A 12,306-nucleotide genomic window follows, 5' to 3' on the forward strand; every position below is an offset into this window, starting at 1 on the left:
ACAAATGCTGAGCTTAAGATTCATCCAAGGACAGAAGGGGAAAAGAAACCTTAGGTTTTCTACAAAGAATGATTCCTTCACTTGGAAACATAATTGCTGGGGGCTTGGCCGGGGTCCCTACGACCCAAGAGACGTTCGGTTCCATCCTGAGGCCCAACCGTCCGCACTCAGAAGCGAAGACGTTCACCGACTCGGTCAACAGGAACCCCAAATCACCCTAAAATAAAGCTCACCTTTTAGAACACGGACATAACGCACACAGACCTCACCCACCGATTCCGATGCTGCGAAGACAAACACTTAACTTTCCTGAAACGTCAAATTCACATATTCGTCCCCGTCTTTGTAAAGTTTTAAGAAACTTGACTCAGATCTGCCTTTATTAAAAATCCTTACAAAAGATGTATTTAAGTGCTTGAAAAAATTAACTTTATGCTCTATGTGGATAAACTTCTCTCACTGTATAGCTAATATGGTTATATCCTTTGTTTAAAAAATATTTCTCCCACTCACGGCGCCTGGCAGGGGGTCCTGCCGCGCTGAGCGGGTGCTCGCTCCTGGCACGCGTCCCAAGAGTTCGCCCGTGGTCAAAACACCCTCGCAGCGCGCCACCCTCTCGCTCAGGAATGTTTATTAAGCTGGTTTGGGGTTTGCCGTCCTTTTCTTCCTCCTCTTCTTCTGTTTCCTGAGAGAGGGCGCTGGCGGGGGGGGCCCCGGCCGGTCGGCTGGTTGTCACTTGCTGTTGGCGCGGTCGAGGCTTTCCAGCACGCGGTTGAGGCGGATGTTGAGGACGCGGACCTGGCTCTCCAGGTGCTCCAGCTTCTCCTCCACGCTGGGGCCGCTGGGGCCGCCGCGCCAGTAGCAGCCCATGGGCCCCGTCATGAAGTAGACGGCCACCACGAAGCACAGGGGCAGCGCCGCGCTCTCGGGCTCCCCCTCGTACTTGTGCAGGATGTACACGCAGGACATGGAGAAGAGCAGGACGCGCGCCACCCAGAAGAAGCGGCCGAACACCACGTGCAGGAAGCTGAACGTGAGGCTCACGGTCAGAGACAGGAACCAGTAGGCCAGGAGGATGACACCCACCAGCACGATGGCGCGGGCCGGGCTGCTGGCCACCGAGGCGGGGCTGAAGTAGTGGGACATGTTCGAGACTGCGAACAGAAAAGAGGGACAGCGGCCGGTCACGGGGAGTCGGGTTTCGGCACGGGCTGGGCCCAAGGGACTAAGTGGCCTCACTGACCTGCGCTCTCAGCCGGGGGAGGCGGCGGGGCGGCCCTTCAGGCTGCCTGCCCTACCGTGGGTTTGGGGCCCCCTCGCAGCAGGGCAGAGCCCGCAAACGGCCCTTCCCTTTCCTCCCTTCCTGTCCCCCGCAGAGGCCAGGGCCCACTCTCAGGCTGGATGCACGCTGCCGAGGGTGGGGGCGCTTCCCCGTCCCTCCCTACAGAGACATGGCAGCTTTGGTCCAGGAGAGGGCAGCGGAAGCACTTCGTGACAGGTTCTCGGGGGGGTTTTCCTTGCAGCAGGGCTGCGCCCTTTACCTCTTCCTCTTCTGCCTGCCGGCACGTGGATGCGATAGTAGGAGTGGAGGCCGCTGTCTTGGGCCATGAGGGAAGAAAAGTCGCCTACTGGGGAGCAATGAGAGGGAAGGCACCTCGGTCCCGAGGACAGCGGGCTGCCAAGCCACCTACCTGCCTAACCACCTACCTGTGAACTCTCACATACGAGAAAGAGCCTCCATCCTGCTTAAGCTGCTGTTATTTGGGGCTTTCTCACCCAAGCCAAACCTAATCGTAACTGGTACCCCCATGCGAGGTTCCATCCTAAGCGTGGAGTGAGATGGAGGAGCTGCGTCTTCTGTGGGCCCGACTTAAGGGAATGTTCAAACAGAAAAGTTAGAAGAACGTGCAATCGATACTCCCACGGACCCAGCTAGGTCTAACAAGCCTTCCCCTTGGCCATATTTTGCTTGCTCCAATCACACACACTGCTGTTACCCGGCCGTTGGAAAGAGGCGCACGTCCTACTCCGGCAAGCGCCCCCCGCACTCCCCCCGCCGCTGTGACCGAGATGTAACTGGCACGCGGCCCTAGGTCGGGTTCCGCGGACGTCACGACTTCCACGCACCACGGCAGGTCACCGCAGGAAGCGTAATTAGCATCTGTCGTCTCAAACAGATGCGAAAAAGGAAGAGGGTCTTAGCTTGTCCTGAGAACTCAGGGTGCAGCCCTCTCTTTGCAGCTCCCCACCTCCTACAGCGGTGCTCCCTGCAGTCGCCGTGTCGCGCCCGACACCCCAGGGCACATTCACCCGCCGCGGGAAGTGGGGCCTCTTCACCACCTGCGTCGGGTTCCCATGCTCCTCGCCTGCCCCCGGTCACCACAGATCTGATCTCTTTTCCGACGGGTGTGGGCTTTTTTCCCTTCAGGTTCCACCTGTGCGAGACGGCGCAGTATTTGCCTTTTTCTGTCCGGATGTCTCACTTAGTACAATGCTCTGGAGGTCCATCCGTGTTGTCAAAAATGGCAGAATTTCCTCCTTTTTGCGGCCGAATAATACGCCGCTGTGTCTACGCCACGGCCGCTTTATCCGCTCATTCCCGGGTGCCACCACCCTGGCTGCTGCTGACGCCGCGGGGAGCGCGGGGGTGCAGATGCCTCCTAGACACCGTGTCTCCGTTTCCTTTGGAGAGAAACCCAGACATGGGCTTGCCGGCTCGTGGGGCAGCTCGTTTTAACTTTCTGTGGGGATGCCGTACTGTCTCCTGCCGCGGCTGCACCAATTTACGTTCCCAAGAACAGCACGCAGGCTCCCTTTTCTCGGCATCTCTGTGTCTTTCTGGAAACAGCCATTCGTTCTGACGGGTGTGAGTTTTGATTGCATTTCCCTGATGTTGAGGGACTCCCATCGGCAGCTTCTCATGTACCCGTGGGCCAGTCATCATCTCCTTTGCAAAAATGTCTCTTCTGGTCTTCTGTCCATTTGTAACAGGATTACTTGGGTTTTTTCCTGTTTGTTTGTTTTTTGCTATTGAGTTGCATGAGGTCTTTATATATTTTGGAATACTGTGTAAATACTGGTACCCCATATCGTAGATTCTTTTCATTTGGTTGCTCATTTCTTCGGCTGTGCAGCTTTTTGGTGGGGTGCAGTCCCACTTGTTTACTTCTGCGTTTGGTGTCAAACCCCAAAGTCATCACCAAGACCGATGTCAGGGAGCTTACCCCCTGGGTCTTCTTCTAGGCGTCCTGTGGTTTCCGGCCGCACATTCAGTCTCTCGTCCACTTGGAGGTAACTTCTGAGCGGCGTCAGGGGGGGCCCAGTTTCCACCTTCTACGCGGGAACCGCCGATTTCCCCGGCACCACTGGCTGAAGGCTGTCTTTTCCCCAGAGCAGCCTCGGCTCCCTTGTCCGGTATCAGCCGACGGTACGTGCTGGAGTCAGCCGGTTCCGGGGGTCTCGCTCTGAGCTCTAAGGGCCGGTGTACAACCCACGCTGTGCAGGAGGGGGCAGAGCGGGCCCTGGACTGACGCGGATGGGAAGCCTTGGGGGCGCTAAGCCTGCACCCAGAGCACGCACGAGACAGGAAGGCTTGAACCTGGGGCCTTCCCAGTCTGTAACAGCATCTGGGGTGAACGTCTTGTCCCCTCCCCGCAACCCCAGAAGTGGCCAGAAGGTTGTGCAAAAGCTCTTGGACAGCAACCTGCTCCAGGGCTGAGCCCCCAGGGCCTCCCCACCAGCACCCCACGGTGACGAAGGCCTTCACGGTGCCTTCTGGAGGCCTGAGGCACGCTTCGGCTAAAGCGCTTTTGACTTTGGAGCTGAGTTCCACACTTAACTCCTGCAGAGGATGAAGCTAAACCAAGCCTTTCGGTGGCAGGACGCCCACGAGTTTTTACTGATATGGGTTCCACCTACTGACATTTACCACAGCAGAAACTACAAGTAATTTTTAATACATTCTTAGCTTTAAAAAACTGTGATTTTTGTCATTTAATACTTTGGTGTGCTGCATACTTTCGGGCTAATTCTTTTTTAACTTTTTTTTTAACAGACAATTTTTCCAAGTTTTACGTTCATAGCAAAATAAAGCAGAAGGTAGAAGTTACTTTTTAAACCTTATTATTAATTCACTTAAAAATAATGAAGCTACTCTAGGTTCACACAAAGAACATCTTTTTCACAAAAAAGATACTGTTTTCCGAAAGACGGAGTGAGAACAGGGGTGTCGTTTTGCATTTCTGCCCACCGCTCGTACCCCTGGCCGGTCAGGGCGGAGCTGCAGTCTCAGCCTGCTTCAGAGCACACGGAGACGGAGGGCCGGCCGCAACTGCGGGCCGCGTGCGTGACTTTAAATTCTCTGCCAGCCCCCTTAAAAGGGCAAAAGGAAACAGGTGAAGTTACTCAGAAGGCTGTCTCTCCACTCTGCCGTTTTTCACCCAGCTGCGTGGTTTCCCGCACCCGGGCGTGTCTCTGCGGGCGCACCGGCCGGGGACGGCAACGCCGACAGCTGGGCGGCGGGGCAGGTGCGCTCGGGCCCCGAGCGGGATTGCACACCGTTGCTGCATCTGGGCTGTGCGTTGGCTCAGCCTCAGTCCCGGGGGGGTGGGGGTGGGTGGGGGGGCGTCAGCAGCCCCGGGGCCTGCGGGCCGCACAGCCTCCTTCTCTCCGAGGACCACGCTGCCGCCTCCGATTCTGGGCCTGAGCAGCGCTGGGGGTGCTGGTTTCCTGGGGCTGCTGTGACAAATGACCGGACTTGGTGGCTTCAAACAGCTCTGGAGGCCAGACGTCTGAAATCGAGGTCTGGGCGGGCTGTGCTCCCACTGTGGACTCCAGGGGAGGCCCCTGCCTGTGTCGTCCAGCCTCTGAGGGCTCCTGGCGCCCTTGGCTGGTGGCCACATTCCCCAGGCTCTGCGCTCATTGTCACAAGAGTATCTTCTTTGGGTGTTTCTTTTGTCACTGTGTCCAACTGTCCCTCTTCTTAGGAAGACACCAGACATTGGAGTTAGGGCCTCACCCTAATCTAGGACGACTGCATGTCAACCTGACCACATCTGCCAAGACCCTATTCCCAGATGAGGTCACACGCTCAGGGACAGGGCCTTTCTGGAGGGACACGGCTGAATCACATCAGCAGCGAAACAGCAGAGAAGCAGCCCTCCGACTCTCATGAACACTGGGCGCTTTGTGCCCGGGCAGAGCCAGGGTGGGGAGTGCGGCCTGGAGGAGACGGGCAAGACCCCGGTCCCAGGAGCTGAGGTTCCAGAGAGGAGACCGCACTCCTGTCCACACACAAGAGGTTACAGCAGACAAGTGTCATGAAGCAGGGGTCCCCAACCCCCAGGGCTGCAGACCGGTAGCGATCCATGGCCTGTTAGGAACCAGGCTCACCTAAGCTCCACCTCCTACCTCTCCCCCCACCCCCGCAGCCCCGTGGAAAAACCGGTCCCTGGTGCCAAAAAGACTGGGAACCGCTGGCACCAAGAGAACGAAGGGATGGTGTGAGAACAGACATTGCTTTACCTGGGGTAATCAGGATGGACCCCTTGGAGGAGGTGTCACACACAAGAAGCCCCAAGACAGAGAAGACCGAGCAAAGGGCTGGGGAATTGCTCCTGGCAGAAAACACCTAAAGGGACTCCTGAAAGATGTGAAGGCCAAGACATGTCTGAGAGCAGGACGGAGGCAGACGCTGGAGAGATCCTTGGAGCTCATAGTATGTAACCCGTGTCAATTCCAAGTGCAACTGGAAGCCCCTGGGCAGTTTGTTTGTTTCTTTTTTCTTTCTTTGTTCCTTCCTTCCTTTCTTTCTTTCTTTTGCAGTGAGCCAAGTTTTATTCAATTTCACTGGGTAATTTTAAGGTGATCGACTTGACCTGATTAATGTTTTTTTTTTTTTTAATTATACAATAAAAGTAGTCATAAAAATTTTTTTTAAATCACCCTGGCTGATTGGTCAAGAAGGGGCCACAAGGAAGAAACCACATTAGGTGTGTAGAGAAGAGGTGAGCCGGCCAGCCGAGGCTGCCCGCTCTAGCAAGACCGGCCTTGGCTGGTGTCCGTGAACTTGGATTTCTGGAGTGTAATGCTGTGTTTCATGACAAGAAATACATATTCGGGCTTTGTCTCCGTTTCTGAGACACAACTCCTGAATCCCTTGGAATTTCCTCAATGATAACAGCAATAAAGATCTCTTGATAATTCATAGTAAGTTCCTTTCGACCACACCTGAGTTTGTTGATAAGGTGACTTTTGGAAGCCCCTAAGGGTGGGGGCTGGTTGCCAGAGGAACCGTGTGATTGGAGGGTCGGAACTTTCAGTCCCACCCCGACTTCCGGGGAGGAGAGAGGGGCTACAGGTGCCATCAGTCTGGAGTGGCAAGCGATTTGATCAATAGTACCCATGTGATGAGGGTCCTGTAACCGCCCCACGCGGGGCCTCGGGGGCCTCTGGGTTGGTGAACCCAGAGTGGAAGCTCCAAGCCCCTCTCCCAGGCCCTGCCCCAAGCCTCTCTTCCTCCTGGGCTGTCTGGGGTGAAGTCGCATAAGCAGCTGGTACTCGCGCAGCGTGAGTCAACTGGTTTCCGTTAGATGACCCAGCAAAGCGATCGAAGCGGAGGAGGGGGTTGTGGGGACCTCTGACCTACAGGCAGTGGTCAGAAGCCCAGGCGACACCCTGGACTTGCAATTGGCACCAGCAGGGAGGCCGTCTGGTAGGACCGAGCCCTTGACCTGCGGGGTCCGATGTGCCTCCAGGTGGGTGTCAGAACTGAGCTGCATCTGTGGGGCAACGGTCGGCGTCCAAGGACCACCTAGTTAACCGCCTGGTGGCGCGGGGTTGGAGAAAGGGCTCCCCTGACTCCCCGATGACAGGGCCTCCCTGTGCGGGGCTGTTTATACTGCCACCTGCTGTCCTTCTGGGAGTCTGGGACTCGGAAACCTGCCCGGCAGGCGGTGCCTACGTGACCGGCCCCTGATAACCCCAAGTCCCTAACAGGTTTCCCCGGCAGGTGACATGCCACACATGCAGTGTCACAGCTCGCTGCTGGGGAGTGACTCCTGTGTCACTTCCCCGGAAAACTCCAGAAGCTGCAGCCTGGTCTCCTCTGGACTTCACCTCCCGTGCCTGTTCCCTTTGCTGACTTTGCTCACGTCCTTTCACTGGATAAGTGCCAGCTGTGCACACAATCCCACGCTGGGCCCTGTGAGCCTTCCCGGAGAGTCACTGAGCCTGGGGGTGGCCTTGGGGACCCCAACACAGGGGGCTGCCACAGGTTTCCTGGAGGGAGAGGCAGCAGCCTGGACCTGGGCTGTGTCCTTGGTGTCCACGGTCCCAGCAGTGGCCTCCAGGCTCCCAGAGCAGGGCAACGGCAGCTGCCCACCCAGGACAAGTCAGCCGTGTCCAGGGGTCACATGTCACTCCTTCTGATCTTCTGATGATTCCGTGAGCACCTCACTCTCTGAATTAAATCCCTTTCTGCTTACGTAACTGGAGTAGTTTGATACGGACCCCAGAGAACCCACCCTGCTCTGGGCAGTTGGCCTCGGGGCAGACACCTCGACGCCACCCCCAGCGGTTTGTCCCAAGTGGGACCTGTGAAGCTCGGCCCTGACGGACCCTTTACAACTGTCACAACAGGCGTTTATCCCAATCCGCACTGCCCCCCTGACAAGGCGGTCACGAACCACCCACAGTGGGTCCCAGTCCCGCTCTGAGAACCACCGGAATAAAAGAACGCCTTGAAGGAACATCCCCCATACCTACCGTCAAGTCCAAAAACATCCAAGATCTCGGTCCAAATTTTCCACAGCGTTTCCAAAAACATATCCACGCCCAGCACGAACCGCTCGGTCAGCCTGGTCAAGAACTGCAGGAACAGAGGAAGGTCATTACCAACTCGGCCAGCGCTGCCTTCTTGCGAGCTGACGGTTTACGCGTCGGCGGGAGAGCAGAGGCACGGCCACCGCTGGCCACCAGGAGAGCGGGGCAGCCAGGGGACTGACAGGCCGAGCAAAATTTGGCCCGATGTCCCTTCCGCAGACTGAGCGATGCACCCATGAGAGACAGGAGCCTCTCTGCCTCGCCCCTGATGCCATCGCTCCCAGAACCCTCTGCTCACTCTCTGTCAAGGTCTCTGCTTTCTCTGCCTGATTTCTCTTTTCGATTTTTCCTTATTTTTAATATTTTACATTTATTTTTCACTTACAGTTGGCATACAATGTTATGTCAGTTTCACGTGTACAGCGTAGGGCTTGGACATCTATATACCTGACGAAGCAATCCCCCCGATAAGCCTAGGGCCCCCGCCCCTGCACACCACCCTTAGGAAGACAGTCTCACTGACTGGACTCCTCCTGCGGTCCGTGCCGTCCCCGGCTCCCCGTCAAAGCCGCCCTCCCCGGCCCTCACATGCCCCGAGCTCATTCCCACCGCAGGCCTTGGCCCGAGCTGTCCCCTCTGCCCCTCTGGCTTCTCCTGTAGCTCACGCCTTGGCCGCTCCACTCCAGTTACTTCCAGCTCTGCAGGGGGTGAGCGTGAGCGTGGACGTGCCAAGCCCCCTCCCACGGATCAGCTGAACTGTGGGCAAGAGATCCAACCTCTCTGCACCTCGCTTTCCTCCTCTGTGAAACTGGGGTGCCAGACACGTGCTCAGCTTCAACAACATCAGCCCCCATTACTATGGCAGCACCTGTTTCCTTAATGACACTAACGGCTCTGCCATAGTCTTGTCATGTTAACATCTGACTTTCCCACTCCTGTCCCGTGAAAGCTCCTCCAGCGGGGACCCTTGATCTGTCTTGTGCTCCATGTGGCAGGTGCCTAAGTTTTTAACCATCTTGAAGTGTACGATCCAGTGGCAGCGAGCACGGCAGCAATGCTGTGCGACCATCACCTGCCTGGTTCCAGAATTTCTTCATCCCCCCAAAAGAACGGCTCTCTCCATTCGGCAGCCACTCCCCCGCCCCCGCCCCCGCGCGACCACCCATCTGCTTTCTGCAGCTACGGATTTGCCTGTTCCAGCTGTCCCATAGGAACGGCATCATACAGTATGTGGCCTTCTGTGTCTTTACTTTCAAGGTCCATCTGCACATCAGAACCTCATTCCTTCCCACGGCTGAGTCACTCTCCACGGCCCGGAGAGAGCACAGCGTGTTTATCCGCTCGTCAGCTGACAGACGTCTACCCAGGTGGTTCCCACTTTCTGACTAATGCGAAAAGGGCTTCTGTGAACACTTGGGTGCAAGTTGCTCGATAATTTTTAAATGAAGTGATGAAAATATCGCTCTCCTACCAGACGAATCCCTTTCTTACATCAGCAGCTCCTCCCGTTAACTAGCTGCTCATTCAGGCCTGGTCTTGCACATCCTGACCAGTCCCGTTCAACCCCCGCAGTCTGTCTCCTGTGCACAGACGATACACAGAGAGGTGAAGCCACAGGCCCCAGGTCAGCGGGAAGCACAGCCGGGGTTCACGCCCACGCCTGTGGGTCAGCGAGGCCCACGCTACAAACAAATCTAGGTTTGTTTTAGACAAGTCCTAGCTTAGAAAATCGGCTGTTTTGTTAAACGCCCTCCAACTTCACAACCTCCCAAGCGAGTCTGACTCTAACGAGTAAACCCAGGCGCGCTGAAAACTACAGTTGCTGGCCATCCCAGTTTTCCTTTCAGAAGGGTTAACAAAATGATCTCCCACAAGCCTGTCTGGTCTGGGCCACACTCAGCAGGAGATAAAATAAGTCAGGTCGGCCTCATTCTAGAAAGTGCACGGGCGGGAGGAACCGGGAAAGGTCATGAGGCAGGAAGATCGGGAGGCTCCAGGCTTACATGACCTAGGTTCAAATCCTGGTTCTGCCACTAAGCCTCACCTGAAGCCAGCCGCTTCACTACCTGTAAAATGGAAAGAGTAACAGCACCCACCTCATAGGACTGTCCTAACGACTGACTGTCTCTACTGATAAAAGCACGCAGCCCATTTTAATCAAATAAAAGAAGTCAGCATTACCATCACCTCCATTGGAGGCACAAACCCCGGTTGACCCCGAGAATGAGTTCTGACCTGGGGACTCTGAGAGTCCTTGCCAGGACGCAGCTGTCTTAGTGATACCAACCCAGAGGTTAAGGCCTTCGATAAATATTTCGTATTGCACAGCCATGCACCTCAGATTCCCGCAAAGAACCGGCAGCTGGGACCTGGGTTGCTTCTGCTGACCCTGCACAGAGAAGCCGGACTTCCTGGTGCTGCAAGACAAATGCTTTCTGTTTTCAAACCTCTCGGGCACAGACTCACCGTGCTCACATCCATCCAGCCCAGGCAGGAGGAAGGGCAGCCTTTCTGCATTCAGGCGTTCGGTGGTGCTTTCCCCCTCTCCGACCCCTACAGAGAGTTCTCCTGCCCCCGGACCCCCACCTCCACAGGAGGTGTCCCCACACCCATAGGAGAGGAGGGTCCGAAGTTACTTTTCCTAACAAATTAACCTGTCTCTCATTTCACCCAATAACAATACCCAGCCAAGCTGCTATGGGTTTCATTGCCCCCCACCCCAGCTCCATCTCAAGTACCAGAAACTTTTTTTAACCCCCAAAGTCCTTCCAGCCCAGCTAAGCCATGTGGACTTGCGCCCTGGCTGGGATAGAACTAAGAGCAGCTGATACTAATTCAGCCATTACTCTGGGCCAGGAGAGCACCGGCCATTCCCAATCACAATGGGGATATTAGGATCCCCATTTAACAGGATAAATAGACTAAGACTCAAAGAAGTGAGGCCACGTGCCCAAAGCCAGCCAGTCTGGCCGTGGCAGGGCCCAAACTTCAGCCCCAACTTCTCCCCATTCCCAGGCCCCAGGACTAACGCAGAGGGATTAACAAGATGATGGCAAAGCTGCGTTCAAGGAACCGCATGACCACAGGCAACTGTCCCCAGTCACTTCCCCTTTCTAGGGAACTTCTACCCCAGGGGCAGGCCCATCCCACCCAGTTCAGAGCACCATGCGGGGGGCCCAAGCGGGGAGCCTCCCTGAGCTTCTCCTGAGCTCTCGACACCATTCAGGGGGGCTGCAGGCTCCTAAACAGCTCCAGTGAATGAGGCACTCTAAGGGAAGGGCCTCAGGGGGGTTACAGTGCCAGGTTGCCAAAGCAACAGAACAGCCCCCATCGTTCCATTTTTCTTGTGAAGAAAAAAACCCCATAAATATCTTCCAAAAAAAAAAAAAAAAAAAAAGAGGGCCGTAGGAGCCCAGGGGAAGTGGGTCGGGTGCGAGGCTGGAAGCGATCTGAGGTCGTTGGAGACAGCGCAGCGGCGTGGGGAGAGGGTGCAGGCGGCAGGCAGGGCGCCCCTGGGTGGCCGGCGCGGGGCCTGGCTCACAGTAGGGACCCATTCAAACGTGTGGAATGAATGAATGAGAGGCGCGGCCGGCGTCAGCGCAGCCCCGGAGGGAGAGGCCGTGGCCGCGGCGCCCTAGGGGGCAAGGTCCAAGGAGAAGTGCGGCGTGGCGGAGAAGGAGCCCCGAGGCCCTGCGCCCCGGCCCCACGCCGGAACCCTCCGCCAGACCCGACACTAGCCGGGCAGACCCCGGGGCGCGGGCTGGGCACCCCGATCCCGAGCACGCCTGTCCCCGGCATCCCCCGCCCCACGGCCCGGAGGCCGCGCACGGCCCAGGCCGGCCCCGGCGCCAGGTGCGCGGCGGCCGGGACAAGGTGACCGCGGGCGCGGGCCCAACGCCCACCTTCTGAGCCACGCGCACATTGTCCTCGCCGAACAGGCTGCTGACGCTCTGCGAGAAGGTGTTGACGGTGCGGCGGTAGCTGTTCTTCTCCGCGCCGCCGCGGCCCCGCGCCCCCTGCGCGCCCGGCGCCAGCAGCCCGAGCATCAGCGGCAGCAGCAGCAGCACCCCGGCCCGGGCCCGGGGCCAGCCCGAGGCGCGCGCGCCCATCCTGGGGCCGGAGGGAGGCGAGGTCGGCGAGAAGCGGGAGGGCCGCTCGGAGGGTCGCCGCGACACCGGCGGGAACCGCGTAGGCGCGCAGGGGGACCGCGTGCAGCGCCGTTGCCCGCCGCCGCCGCTGCGCCACCTGCCCCGCCCCGCGCGCAGGGACGCGACCGCCCTGCCCACGCCTGGCCTGGCCCCGCCCCCGGACGCGGGGACCCGCCAACGACCTGGTTGGTGCCGTCGGGAAGAGTTTAAGGTCGCGTTGGCTTCCCGCTCCCCCCCCCCCCTCCGGAAGCTCCCCTTGACCTGGTGGGGTTTCAACCTTTTTTTTCCCCCCAATAATTTTTAACTTTTCTGTAAAGAGCAACCCATGCCTGGAAAA

At 57.5% G+C, this 12,306-nt stretch overlaps 1 protein-coding gene across 3 annotated transcripts; it reads right to left on the bottom strand.

The window, feature by feature from the left end:
* Positions 1-362: 362 nt before the first annotated feature.
* Positions 363-12,066, bottom strand: BRI3BP (BRI3 binding protein). 3 transcript variants are annotated; one of them, XM_090292089.1, is made up of 4 exons: positions 11,724-12,066; positions 7,765-7,867; positions 1,542-1,625; positions 363-1,154 (listed from the first exon to the last, which is right to left on the bottom strand). In XM_090292089.1, the coding sequence occupies exons 1-4, from the start codon at positions 11,928-11,930 to the stop codon at positions 733-735; spliced, it is 816 nt and encodes a 271-aa protein (XP_090148215.1). In that variant the 5' UTR covers positions 11,931-12,066; the 3' UTR covers positions 363-732. The 3 variants fall into 3 exon arrangements, with proteins under 3 accessions (XP_090148215.1, XP_090148214.1, XP_090148217.1); XM_090292088.1 differs by having other exon boundaries at positions 1,542-1,628; XM_090292091.1 differs by lacking the exon at positions 1,542-1,625.
* Between the last annotated feature and the right edge of the window lie 240 nt (positions 12,067-12,306).

The sequence above is a fragment of the Furipterus horrens genome, unplaced genomic scaffold (genome assembly GCF_987537825.1).
Source record: "Furipterus horrens unplaced genomic scaffold, mFurHor1.1.pri manual_scaffold_11, whole genome shotgun sequence".
In the NCBI taxonomy this organism is placed as follows: Eukaryota; Metazoa; Chordata; class Mammalia; order Chiroptera; family Furipteridae; genus Furipterus; species Furipterus horrens.

Bases quoted from the DNA above. Each gene is read 5' to 3' on its own strand.
- BRI3BP (XM_090292088.1), bottom strand. From the start codon at position 11,930: ATGGGCGCGCGCGCCTCGGGCTGGCCCCGGGCCCGGGCCGGGGTGCTG. The intron at 7,868-11,723 runs GTGGGCGTTGGG...CTGTTCCTGCAG, and splicing joins ATGTGCGCGTGGCTCAGAAG to TTCTTGACCAGGCTGACCGA. The intron at 1,155-1,541 runs GTAAAGGGCGCA...TTCTGTTCGCAG, and splicing joins GGCAGGCAGAAGAGGAAGAG to TCTCGAACATGTCCCACTAC.